The sequence below is a fragment of the Pelmatolapia mariae genome, linkage group LG22 (genome assembly GCF_036321145.2).
Source record: "Pelmatolapia mariae isolate MD_Pm_ZW linkage group LG22, Pm_UMD_F_2, whole genome shotgun sequence".
Lineage (NCBI taxonomy): Eukaryota > Metazoa > Chordata > Actinopteri > Cichliformes > Cichlidae > Pelmatolapia > Pelmatolapia mariae.
The window spans coordinates 10,833,163-10,845,763 of NC_086245.2; the positions used below are offsets into that span (position 1 = coordinate 10,833,163).

The window sequence follows — 12,601 nt, forward strand, 5'->3', positions numbered from 1 at the left end:
TAAGTTGATTTGACAGCCTCTACCATCTCCAAAAACACCGCTCTACTAGAAAGTTTATAATGAAAAGACTCACCAGTTAAAGTATCCTGAGTGGAAATCTAGGTCAGGGTTGAATAACACAAAAGATGCCCATTGTACAACGCATGTCCTGCCCCTGACCCAAAATGCCAATTATCTTCTCCATAGCGGTCGAACACATCCAGCCAATCATCCTGTTGCATTGATTCAAACCCACGCTTCGTGAAATATCTGGACATTTAACTGCCCGACACATATTTATTTCAAGGGGAACCGTCATTAATTTAAAGTCTGAGTTTTAATGGCATTTAAATCACAGAGTATTTTGAAGGTCTTTACTTTGCTAGGTTAGCTTTGTGACTGCAGCCTACAATTGCTTGGAATTTGTAAGCCAATAAGTTTACAAACAAATACAAACACTGTATTTTTAAACAATGTAACAAAAAAGTGAGCATAATCATACAAAACAACAGTTAAACACTTATATGAGGAAACAGAGATCAAGATTATTAATGGTTAGTCAGACAGTTTTTAAATCACCTCGACATATGAGGTATTAAGATAATTCTTCTATATTGGTGTCATACAATTACCTTCTTTCAAAGCATCACATTGCTTCAGGTAGTTATTAGGTAGAGTTTTATTATCAAAATACCGATTACAGCAGCTTTAGAGATCAAACACAAGATTTTACATTAGTTTTCTTGGCTTATTTGAACCACAAAGCTGCTGTTCCTGCTCAGGACCCGCTCCATGATTATTGTGGACAAAATGGTTTATAATGGCACATTTATCACAATATCCATGGAAAACATGGAAAAGATGGCATGTGTAACTTTATGTTGTGTTTTCTGTTTTGGAAAATTTTAAAAAAAAATTGAAGTAACAAGAGAATCTGGGACCACAGCTGCACAAGGCCTTACAAAAAGAACATTTATAATCATATGTGCATTAATGACATAAAAATAATATTTGATTTTTTTAAACATTGTGAGAGAGTCAGCTCCAATGCAACGTGATACAGGAACTGAGTGATGCGTCCATTTGTCTTTGGGTTAAACACCACCCTGCCTCATGCCCAGTCAGTCACATTGCTCACATACAGAGTCACTCCACCCCTCCGCCTGCCCTCTAGCAGTTGGCAGAGTGGTGTCATCTCGAGCTCTCAGCTGTTACTGTGGCGTACCATTGGCTGGACCGGCAGCTGCTGGGGACTGTGCCAACACTTTCTTCTATATCACTTTAGAGCATCAGGAAATCCACAAGGACAAAACATATGGCTTTTCAAGAATTCTGGCATTTGACCACCACCACAGTGGATAAATACTGATTATGATTCATTTCCGAAAACATCCAAACATTCCTAGGTCTGATTGGCCAACATAAACATGGAACTAGAGACTAAATTGGTGCAAACATTTAATTTTCATCCTATTCACTCTAAAAGTGCCGATCTAAGAATGGCAGCAATCACAGTTCATCTGAGTGAAGGTGTACCTATCTACAGTGCAGTCTGAGCTGGAAGCTTCACACAGGAACCCAGACTCTGGAGTCGTTGTAAAAGAAGGAATGCTTTGACAAGAGCTGTGGGTTATAAAAACCTGGAAGGAGAGAGAAAGTTTTACTTAATGCTTTCATGAATGCAATAACAACTACTTTAGCTGCTCCTTTATTCATAAGGAATTGCTCCACATGTTTGGTTTGGTAGATCTTTTTTTGTATCTCCTCCTGAGATCAAAGCAGGGATCTGTGCTAGTTAGGCAAATGTGCAAACCGTTATGCTACCAATTTATTAATGACGCCTTGTTCAGTCAATTCCATTTTAATTATGTAACACCAAATCACAACAGTAGTTGCCTCAAGACGTATATATTAACATAAAGACCCTATAGTATTAGAAAGAAAGACCAAAAATCACACAAGCCCCCTATGAGGAAGCATTTGGTGACAGTGGAGAGGAAAAGCTTCCTTTTAACAGGAAGAAACCTCTGGCGGATCCCGGTTCAGGAAGGGGGAACCATCTGCCAAAATCATCTGTGAGTGAGGGGAAAGAGAAGAGAGCAGGAGAGGCAAACTTTGGGCAAATTAAATCTCACTAGACTTTCTCATTTTTAGGAACCAAGCATCAAAAACTAGAATGTAACCTAAATAAATTAAAAAGAAAGTTCTCATTCTTCCCTGTCTGTACAGAAATATGTTTTTAATAGATGTAATAATACATGAAGACTAGAGCAATGTTCTGAGCTAAGCAATGAGGTTAAAGACAAAAACTGAACCCAGGACAGATGCTGTATCCATGCATAATGAAAATATTGACTGAAATGTTGCAAAAATAAAAAATAAAAAAGCTTTTTAATATAAAATTAGACTATCCGAATGATCACTTATTATTGTTAGGAAATGGTTGGCCGCACATCCACTCCGTGTACACAGAAAATTTTTATTTTGCTGGATTTAAAAAAAATGCATGTGGTCTAGGAAAGATAGCTAACGTTAAATACAGCAGATTCAATCCAATATCACAATAACTGTACGGAGGAGCTTTCAGACTACAGAACGGCCAATGCCTGATCTGACTGTGCTGGATATCTATATTGCCATGTGCACCAGTGTTATTTAAGTCCCAGAAAATCAGAAATCAAATGCATGCGAGAAAACTGCCTCATTTATCTTACTACCTGGTCCTGGGATCTTATCAGCCACCGGTTTTTGGGGTATTCTTTGAGTTCTGGACGCAAAAGCAGCAGTGGGTATGGACTGCTTTGATGGCCGGTCATACTGCCCTATGTCATAGTGCCCAGGGCCCGGCAAAGGAGGATCCTTAGGTACAGTCTGAGGAGGTGCTGCTATTGCTAAAAAATATCTTCTCCTTCAAACACACATAAAAGGATGTAAATTTTAGATAATAAAAAAAAGTAGTGAAACCTAAACATTGTATGGTTACTTACGGAAGAATTGTCTTCTTCTCTGGGGTGGGTGCCCGATGGGGGTTGTAGGCCCCAGGGCCTGGCACACGGTGGTCGGCCGGAGGAAGGATTCTGTGAGTTTTTGATCTGAAGGGTGACGAGACTGCCTTTGAACCATGCTGGATTAAGCTGCTGTTCACCTCGTAGTGGCCTTTTAGAAGTTTTTAATATTAAAAATTTGAGTGCAAATTTAATAAGAAGCTAAAAAAGACAAAACTTCAAAGCAGACCTGGTGATGGCACATTTTTTGGGGGGCAAAAAGAATCCCGTGTGGTTCTTGAGAGGAAAGGCGATGTACCAACCACTGAGGAGATTGTTACTCTCCTCACACAACTGACCTGTACAGAGAGAAAAAAATGACACAAAATACACAACAGGATCTCAGAGAGTACACCCTGAATCAGCTTTTATAATCAGCACACATACATCATACTGATTTGGAGCTGGAGTTATATGTTTGGGACCATCCATCTGCAGAGATATGGGCAGCCTGAAGACCCTGGAGGCTCCAGTGTTGAAGTCATATTTATTTATGAAGGAACTCTGTAGGTTGTATGCATTTGGGCCTGGAGTGGGTCTCTGTGGCCTTCTGTCAACCTGGAAGAGAGGATGAAGTGATGAAGACATTTAAAAGCGGCAGGGGATTAAAATTTATTAGACTAAAATAATCAGGTATATCTAAACTGAGTACTGGAGCCATAACTAACACTGATTTTAAGATTTCTTCTGTGTCATCTTCATTATAAGGCTCAAATATGTTTTGTGGCTCCATACTTTTTTTTTGGTCACAAATTGCTCAGAAAAGGATCCTTTGAGATTAAACGTTGCCAACTCCTGCCAGATTATTCAAATTAGGGTTGCAGTGAAGCTGAAGTCTGTTAACATAGGATGAATGGCAGGGTGTATACACCAATCTAACAATGATAAGATAACTTTATTGTCTCCGATAGGAGAAAATCATCCTGGATCAGGCAATACATAAAAAGGCACACAGACAAAATCCACTAGCAATAGCTAGTGCATGCAGTAGAAAAATAACTGATGCTGTAGAAAAATAACTTACAGGGTAAGTAAGGATTTTTTAAAGCCCCATTGAGGCAAAAATTATGATTTAACAAAACAAAACAAATTTGACTAGTACAAATAATCAACAAGACTTCAGAATAAATGCCCAAAGGCGTTTCAAGATGATACCTAGTGGACCTCCTGACCTTTGATGGGACAAAGCCGGTGGTGCCCCTCTTTGAGAAGGAAGGACTGTTGACTTCAGTGCTGGTAAGGCAGTCGTAGGTTCCCGGTCCTGGACTTTCACTCTGATACACAAACACCACACACGTTATTTATGCGGCACTGTTATTATTATTCTTTTAAAATGCTTTGAATTTTGATGGAGTTAAACTTCCTACCAGACTGATTTGAGAAGCAAACCTCTTAGCCTGGGTGGAAAAGCCCTTCTTTTCCTGATGTGTTGTCATCGCTATTTGGTACTTAGCTTGTATTGAACATCTTTTACTAGCTACAAGATAAAAGAAACCATTATGTCACGTTTTCAGCTTAAGAATTTATAACGATTTCCACTTTGGACTCACTCGAAGCCATCTGACGCTATTCGAGCTCCTTGGAATTTTAAAGCAGTTGCTATGGTGATGTGAAAACAGATCTATCGTGAGACTCCAGCGCCACCTGCCGGTGAAATGGAGGCGGGCTTCTTTATTGTGCCGAGTCTCTTCTGTTTGTTTCCAGATTAATCGGCCATCCGTCATGGCGATGCATGCGAAGGCGACTCCGCCGCAGATCCCGGACACTCGCCGGGAGCTCGCTGAGCTCGTAAAGAGGAAACAAGAACTCGCGGTAAGTAGACGTTAAGGTGGTTTCCTTAAGAATAAAAGTCGCATTTAATATTTCACCGCGTGAAAATTTCTCGTGCGCGCTGCTAGCCGAGGCCCCGCTACATGCTAAACTAATGTTAGCCGGAGCTAACAGTAGCGGCTAACTTAGTTAGCGGGTCGACAGCGTTGTTTGGCTGATAACGTTTGATTAAGAGTAGTGTTAGTAGTAACAAGACTCCGTGCAGCTCTCTGAATATTTCTTTTAAGTGTTTTTACGTATACCGACTTCACAGCAGCGCTTTTGACAAAATATTCTAACAACTTAGCATAGCTAAATTTTAGCAGCCGCCCTGCTTGGCCAAGTTCTCGCGATAAGTTGGTGTCACATGTGTATTGTGTACATCCAGCCAGATACCTATGATATTGTTACCTCTCTGGCATGAGGAATAATAAATCAGCATTGCGACAGACATCGCTATCTTCACTTTTGCGCGCTCACTGAATTCTTTCTGCAAATGCAAGTAAATAATTAATACTTCAAAAGTGACATATTTTATTCTCCTAATTTGTGTGTATATATTTAAATGTCTATTAAAAGTTTACCAGCCAGGTTGATTAATGTAATGACTAAAACTCAGATATCTAACATTTATTCTTTTCCTCCACGTTCTTCACTGTCACAGGAGACATTGGTGAACTTGGAAAGACAAATATATGCATTTGAAGGCAGCTACCTAGAAGACACCCAGATGTATGGCAACATCATCAGAGGATGGGACAGATACCTCACCAACCAAAAGTAAGCAGCTTGGTGGAAATGCATTTACACTAAATGAAAGTGAGCCTTTGACTTGTATTAATTACGTACAAGCCAGCAGGAGGAGGAAGAGTACAGCCGATGGCTGAAATCAAGTTCCAGTAAAATTATAAAGAAAAAAAAACTACATCTAGTTGATGTTGAAGCAAAAAAAAAGTCTGAAGAACTTTCTTTATTTTTCGTAAGGAAAAACTTAATTTAAAATATGCCATTATTTCTTAGGCCCAGTGTGGGCATTTGGAGCCACTTTTGGACCAAACCATTGTTTAAATTTTTTACATTTTTGTTTGCTTGTTTTAATTTAACAGGAACTCCAATAGTAAGACTGATAGACGGAATAGGAAATTCAAAGAAGCCGAGCGTTTATTCAGCAAGTCATCTGTTACATCAGTTGCAGTAAGTCTTTTGCTTATTATTGTAAACAGATATGCTGCATAATAACAAAAAGCATTTACTAAACTGTTCGGTGACATTTTTACAGGCCGTGTGTGCACTCGGTGGTATACCAGATCACATGAATGAAAAGCGTGAGTTTTGCTTTTGAGCTAAGCAGCATTAAAAGTTTGTATTTCGTGGACTGGTGGTAATTTGTGTTATTTACGCTGTTGTTTTGATTTCTTCAGGTGAGGCAGGCAGCGGCACAGAAAGCGATACCTCTCCAGATCTCCAGAACCAAGAAAACGAGCCCAGCCAGGAGGACACGGAGGATGTGGACTCAACGCTGCAGGACCTGAAGCCTCAGAAGGCTGCCTCCTCCTCCTCCTCAGGCAGCCACCACGGGAGCCACAAGAAGAGGAAGAACAAAAACAGACACAGGTATTAAATAAAGGAATGAGACACGGTGGGATCAGCATGTTGTCAAAATATCGTTGCATTTTTTGGATTACAGAGCTACATCTGTCCATAGCCGTTCATGTAGACTGCTCTTGACAAGCAGGTTACAGAACATGTTTGCTCAAGATTTCTGTATACATCAGAGTTTCTACTAGTATTGAAACCCCTGTGGCTTCAATCAGAGACACAAGGGAGTCTATTTCTCATTTTACTGCCTGTACCTGCGAGAGCTCATTGAATTGCGTTGTTCACAGAGAGATCACAAAAAGTGATCTATTATGGCTAAAATAAGTTTGCAACTTGGATTCCAGTAGCTCCTGTGTTGTTTTTTTGCTGCCTTTGTGTGTGAGTGTGTACACAGTGGGGGGTATTTAAAGGTATTTTGGGGGAAGGCCAGTATAAAAGGAGTATTTTCTCTTCCAGTAGACTATTACATTTTCTCATGGTTGAATGAAAGAGCATTCTCCTGGACAGATTTAGCTGTGAAGAAATATTCACACTTTGCAATCCTCAGCACTCACTGTAGTCTTCTCCTCAATGACAGATGTCACAGTTGAGGGGAAAACAAAAAATCAAAAAGGGGAAAAAGTAGTAGCAGCGAAATGAATGCAATCATTGTGTGTGTGTGGGGGGGGGTGTTTGTTTGGGTTTTTTGTTGTTGTTTTTTTTACTTTTTTTACTGAACGTATCACTTTTTTCTCCTGTTTCAGCATCTCCCTCTGTTATCTGACACTTGCAGATCTGCTTGTACACTTGCGTATCCAGCCCAAGTACACACAGCTGTGCTGGAGACACGAGAGTTGGTCGTAATTAGTCAGTGCACAACAAGCCAAAAAAAGACATTTTGGATGTGCTGACGTTCTCATGCATGACAAAAGCAATCGTGAAGCAAAGAAAAAACCAAAGCCGTGATATAGCACAGACTAACCAGTTGAGGCAACAGTAGATGAATAAAATGTTTTCTGAGATAAAGTTGCTGCTTTTTTTCTTCTTCTTCTTCTCTTTTTTTTTCTTTCGTCTGCAGTGTGACAACTTAACAGATGTCTTACAACAGGTTAATTGAAGTGTTTGTGACATTTGAGCTTCTGCTTTCAGAGAGAATGGAGGGTATTATTTTGGTATTCAGCCTAAAATATGTTGAGAGATTTCTGGTCCACATCACCAAGCTTAACCAGGTTATTCTGAGATTGTAATTGTTTTTTATTTACTTCTGAGCTTCTAAAATAAAAATAAAAAGGATTGGGTTTAGCTTCTTGGTGTTACTGTCCACAACAGGGAGTGTACATGGTTTCACTAGTAAACATTACTCATAAGTCTGTTTATTTTTCTTAAAGAAATTAACTGTGCTTGACCAAAATTAGACGTATTCAAAGTGGGTGATCAGAGGGTCAATAAATGACAAGTTTGTTAAGACAAATTAGGTTTAACGTGTCATGTCGACGTGTTTTTTGTTGACTTGGGCGTCACTGTTTATGCCTACATATTAACTAGGGGTGCAACAATACTCGTATCGATATTGAACCGTTCGATACAGTGCTTTCGGTTCGGTACGCATATGTATCGAACAATACAAATTTTTTTATTTATTTTATCAACTTTTCTTCTGACAATGCTGTTTGTGTTGAGCGCTCAGTGGATCTGCGTTCGACTACTCCACCTAGGCTGCACTGTCGAGTGCAGATCCACTGAGTGCAGCGCAAGCTAGCAAGACAGAAGCTAAGCGGGTTCAACATGGCAACTGCCTCAATGCTACCCGAAATTGAGCCTCCCCCACCCTCATTCAGATCTGGCGTTTGGAACTATCTTGGTTTTCATGTGAAGCATGACAGTAAGCGCGTCATGGACAAAAGTAAAACAGTGTTTCGGATGTGCTACGCAATGCTCAATTTGTGGCAACTAGTGCGTTAGCACAGTTAGCTTGCTTGTTAACGTGTTGACGCCGTCCAGCCCCACACACGGGGCCGGTAACTCGTTAACGGAGATGTGTGGTGTTATGGCGTTAATGTCATTTTAACGAGATTAACGCTGATAGCTCTAGTGGGAACACAACGAATATGACTGTACATTTACGCCGACATCATCCTAGCGCAAAGACAAGTGGAAGCAGACAAAAACAAGCATGCATGCTACAAACTTTACCCGAGTCATTTAGACAGCCGTTAGGACATGATTCTCCTTATGGGGACCTGATATGTTTAATATGCTGCTGAGAATATACCCCAGAAGAAGGCTATAGTATAGCTTTTATTTTGGAAAGAGCCATTTCTCTGTAATAAACTCTCTTTTCCAAAGATGAGTGATTTCTCGATCAGATGGATTTTTTTCATTATTATTATTATTATTATTATTATTATTATTTTGTTGTTTCAGAAAACGTAAATTTTAAAACTGTACTTTTGAGTTAAAATATATATTTATAATTTTAATAAATGACAAATTAAAAAGGCATGAACATTTTTTTGTATCGAAAAAATATCGAACCGTGACACCAAAGTATTGAACCGAACCGAACCGTGAATTTTGTGTATCGTTGCACCCCTATTATTAACACAGCAGGTTCTCCTCCTAACACGGCATGATGGGGTGGTGCTCTCACTCTCTAAAGTCTGGACTGCAGTTTTATATACTCGTAGGGCTTTAGGCTCAGGTTGGTAAACTAACAGCTGCTGCTCTCTTCCCTCCCCTAATGCTGCTCCCTCAGTCCTTCTGCCATGTTTGATTATGACTTTGAGTAAGTCTGAATTTTACTTCCTGCTCCTGTCACGTTTACATCCTGCCTGCTACTAATCCAATCATCAAATTATCCACTGTTTTCCTCTCCTCTATGTCCTCTTGTTTTTATTTTTGTTGTTCTCTAAAAAAAATTTTATGTATTTTGATTTTAACTTTTAATTAATTATTTTTAAGTTTTATTCTTTTATTTGATATGAATTTTATATTCTGTTTTTGATTTTTCAAACTTATTTTTCTTCAATTTTTGCACATGTTTACTTTATTTTTACATCTGTTTTATTTTAAGATTTAATTAAATTTCTGATTTTTACTTATTTTTGCCTCAGTTTTAATTAAGCATTATTTTAACTTTGAACCTTTTTTTTAATTTTAACAATTCATTTTATTTCAATTTTTACTTTTTAGTTTTACATGTTTTAACTTTTTTTATGCATGATTTGACTTTAATTATTAATCTTCTCCTTCTGTACGGTTAGTTTGAATTGAAGCCTGCTTATTATTTTATTACTCAGTCATACTGCATGTCCAACACTTCATTCTTTGATATGTACGTTATTTCTTAAATGCATGCCAGCACTCTGAGCGTCAGTAGATTTTCTTGCTTGTTGATGGGTTTTCCCACATCTTTCTACCCAGATTCATTTCAGTTTTGCTTCTTCAGCTCCGCTTGCTGGGTTGCTCGTTAGATGACGGATTGGTTAGGAGGTTCTGTATGAGCAAGAACAATCATGCGGTCATGTAGTTTTATTGTTACCAGGCTTATTTATTTATTTATTTATTCATTTTTAGGCTTCTTCATGGTACAGTAGTGGCACTGCTTTTCTCCATAATTCCCATCAGAAGCAGGATTTTAATGTAAGATGAATAATGCTGTCTTTGTTCTTGTTTCAGGTTTGACATGAAGGTTAACAAGAAACCCAGAGCTGTAAGTTCACTGTTCTGTTACACTGAGACACTTTAATGTCTTTGACATTTACTTTGCTGCTTTTATTACTTGTAGTGACTGTTTTGCTTTAGTTTTGCTTTGTTGATTCTCTTGGATAGAGCTATTTGTTTTATAGAGGCTAGATGCCTTACTGTATTTTTATTTATACATTAATTAAATAAGAAAGTTCAGGTCAATAAAATACGTTTTAGACATTTAGACTTTACAGGTTGTGTTTGTATCATTTTGGCAGCTGCAGCACATGAATTTTCCAAATTTGGGGATTTAAAAAAAACAAAAAACTAGTTAATTATTTTATCTTTTATTAAAAACGCAGCTGATGGTTTAAATTCAGGAGTTTAGATCATCTGACCAACAGCCTGAAACCTTAAATATCCAGATTCTAGACGCTTTTTGTCTTCTTTACCTAAAAACAACTGAAAGAAGTATTTCTTTAACTTAAGTAATGATTACTTTAGTTGACTGATTGATGAATAAGTGAATAAGTGTGACTTGGCTCTTATTTTTATGTGCAGGATTACTCGACTTAAAACACCTGGAGGACCTGGACACATGAGGATACATGAGATTTCTGGACTCTTTTTTTTTTTTTTTTTTTTTTTTTTTTTAATCACTCTTCTTTTTTGTTGTTGTTGTCATATTTCAGCCTGTACTGTGTACATCAATTGAAACATTCCCCTCACCACCTACCACTGGATGGGGTTCACTTTTTGATCTACCTTCAGTAGAAATACGGTGTTGCTTGTTACTTGTCGCCTAGTGGGGCTCTCCGCCAATAACACATCATCTTGTATAGTGTTTTTTCTTTTCTTTTTTTTAAAGAAAATGACTGTATTTATTGTGTAGCTAATTTTCTTGTTTCCCATTGTAAGAAAGTCTTTTTTTGTTAAGCATTACATGGTCAGATTACCCTCAAATGCCCCAAATTCTTTTATGACATTGTTTGTTTGGCAAAAAAATAAAATACTTCAGCAAGAATATATTTTGGTTATTAAAACTATCGAGGTATGCGGCTGTTATTAAAATGTCATGACTGGAAGCTTTCGTTTAGCCTAACATTCCCACACATACAGCATATATATGAGTGCAAATATCAACAGTGTTTATGTGACTAGTGCATAAAATAGCCGGCACATTTTCGTCTGTCAGTTCTCAGCTTGTTTTCATTAAAATGTTTATTTAAGTACACAAGTGCACAGTCTGATGGTTGTCAGGCACATGGTCGTTCAGATTGTCTTAAACTTGAATGGCTTTACTTGATAAAATACTTGAATACTTTTATGGTATTTTGTGAAATGTTTGAAAGATGAACCGTCTAGCATCCCTTTTTTCCACTGGGTGGTGCTAGAAGACAGGAGCAGGGTGGCATTTGACATTGTCATGGTTATTTCCCTGTTTAGGTTTGGCTTTTATACATAAACATACCAGGCTGAGCAAATGCTGTACAATTAGAAGACTCCACACACGTCCTCTAATGTTTGTTTGTGTTAATGTCCCCAATTTCTTCTGTCTTACATTACCAAATAGTGCCTGAGATAAATAAATCATGTATTAGGAGTGGACCATGGCAAGAAAACTTGCACTATAATTGCTTTAAAATCAGAGGACAAAGCTTCTTTAGATTCAACGTAGTCCGATCTAGGTTTTTCCATAGTCTGGATGTAAAAGATGGCCCTAAGCACGGTCACGTTGCCAATCCGTTTATGGAATATGAATTCTGGCCATCCATAAGCACAAACTTATACAGGCTGTATCATCCACATTATTTGTAATATAATTAGATTCAAAATGCACAGAAGCCGCCAACACCATAGACATTTGGGTTCAGTCATGCAGGCCTAAAGACTACTCTCCGACCTCCCTGCTGACCTCTGGTTGCTAAGGAAAAATGTGCGTTTCCCATGCAAGTTCCTGGTTACCACCAGGTGAAGAGGATGCTGCATTAAAAGCCTCACTGGCATTGCTTTGGTTGCTAGCAGACTGTCGCAGTCGCCCACAGTGTGCATCGAAGATACCGACTTGCTTGCAAACACTCGCTACTTACTCTCCGAAGAGGAGTGAAACTTAAAGAAGTGCATGCAAACCGTCAATGGAGAATTTTCACCTTTGAAGTACACACCTTTACAGACAGGAAAGAGGTTTGTAGACAAGCTGGCGTCTTCCATGCAAACTACTGATAACTGACTTTGTGCAAGCAACAAAAGCAATCACAAGAAGGTATGGGTGCAGCCCCATATACCTCTTATTGACTAATTAGATACTAGTGACTGCCAGCAACCTCCAGCAATCACTCCGCAACCAGTCATGGAATACACACGTTTTCCCAGCAACTGGGAATCGCTCATCAGTCCTAGGCCTGTGTGACTGAAGCCTTAAAGAGAAGTTCATTGGCATGAGCCAATTTAACAGCTTCTAAGGTATTTACATAAAAGATATTTTATCATGGGAGTCATAGGGG

At 38.6% G+C, this 12,601-nt stretch overlaps 2 protein-coding genes across 3 annotated transcripts; one reads left to right on the plus strand and one right to left on the minus strand.

Annotated features, from left to right (window-relative positions):
- Positions 1 to 1,065: 1,065 nt before the first annotated feature.
- Positions 1,066 to 4,684, minus strand: stpg1 (sperm-tail PG-rich repeat containing 1). Its single transcript, XM_065470538.1, has 8 exons — positions 4,574 to 4,684; positions 4,391 to 4,500; positions 4,179 to 4,297; positions 3,411 to 3,573; positions 3,214 to 3,322; positions 2,967 to 3,135; positions 2,697 to 2,887; positions 1,066 to 1,619 (listed from the first exon to the last, which is right to left on the minus strand). Exons 1-8 carry the CDS (start codon positions 4,581 to 4,583, stop codon positions 1,546 to 1,548), a joined length of 945 nt encoding a protein of 314 aa, XP_065326610.1. The 5' UTR covers positions 4,584 to 4,684; the 3' UTR covers positions 1,066 to 1,545.
- A 19-nt stretch (positions 4,685 to 4,703) lies between these two features.
- On the plus strand, positions 4,704 to 11,121 carry meaf6 (MYST/Esa1-associated factor 6). 2 transcript variants are annotated; one of them, XM_065470539.1, is made up of 8 exons: positions 4,704 to 4,835; positions 5,497 to 5,612; positions 5,939 to 6,026; positions 6,112 to 6,157; positions 6,254 to 6,446; positions 9,166 to 9,195; positions 10,089 to 10,122; positions 10,659 to 11,121. In XM_065470539.1, the coding sequence occupies exons 1-8, from the start codon at positions 4,746 to 4,748 to the stop codon at positions 10,671 to 10,673; spliced, it is 612 nt and encodes a 203-aa protein (XP_065326611.1). In that variant the 5' UTR covers positions 4,704 to 4,745; the 3' UTR covers positions 10,674 to 11,121. The 2 variants fall into 2 exon arrangements, with proteins under 2 accessions (XP_065326611.1, XP_065326613.1); XM_065470541.1 differs by lacking the exon at positions 9,166 to 9,195 and having other exon boundaries at positions 4,706 to 4,835.
- The last annotated feature ends 1,480 nt before the right edge of the window (positions 11,122 to 12,601 follow it).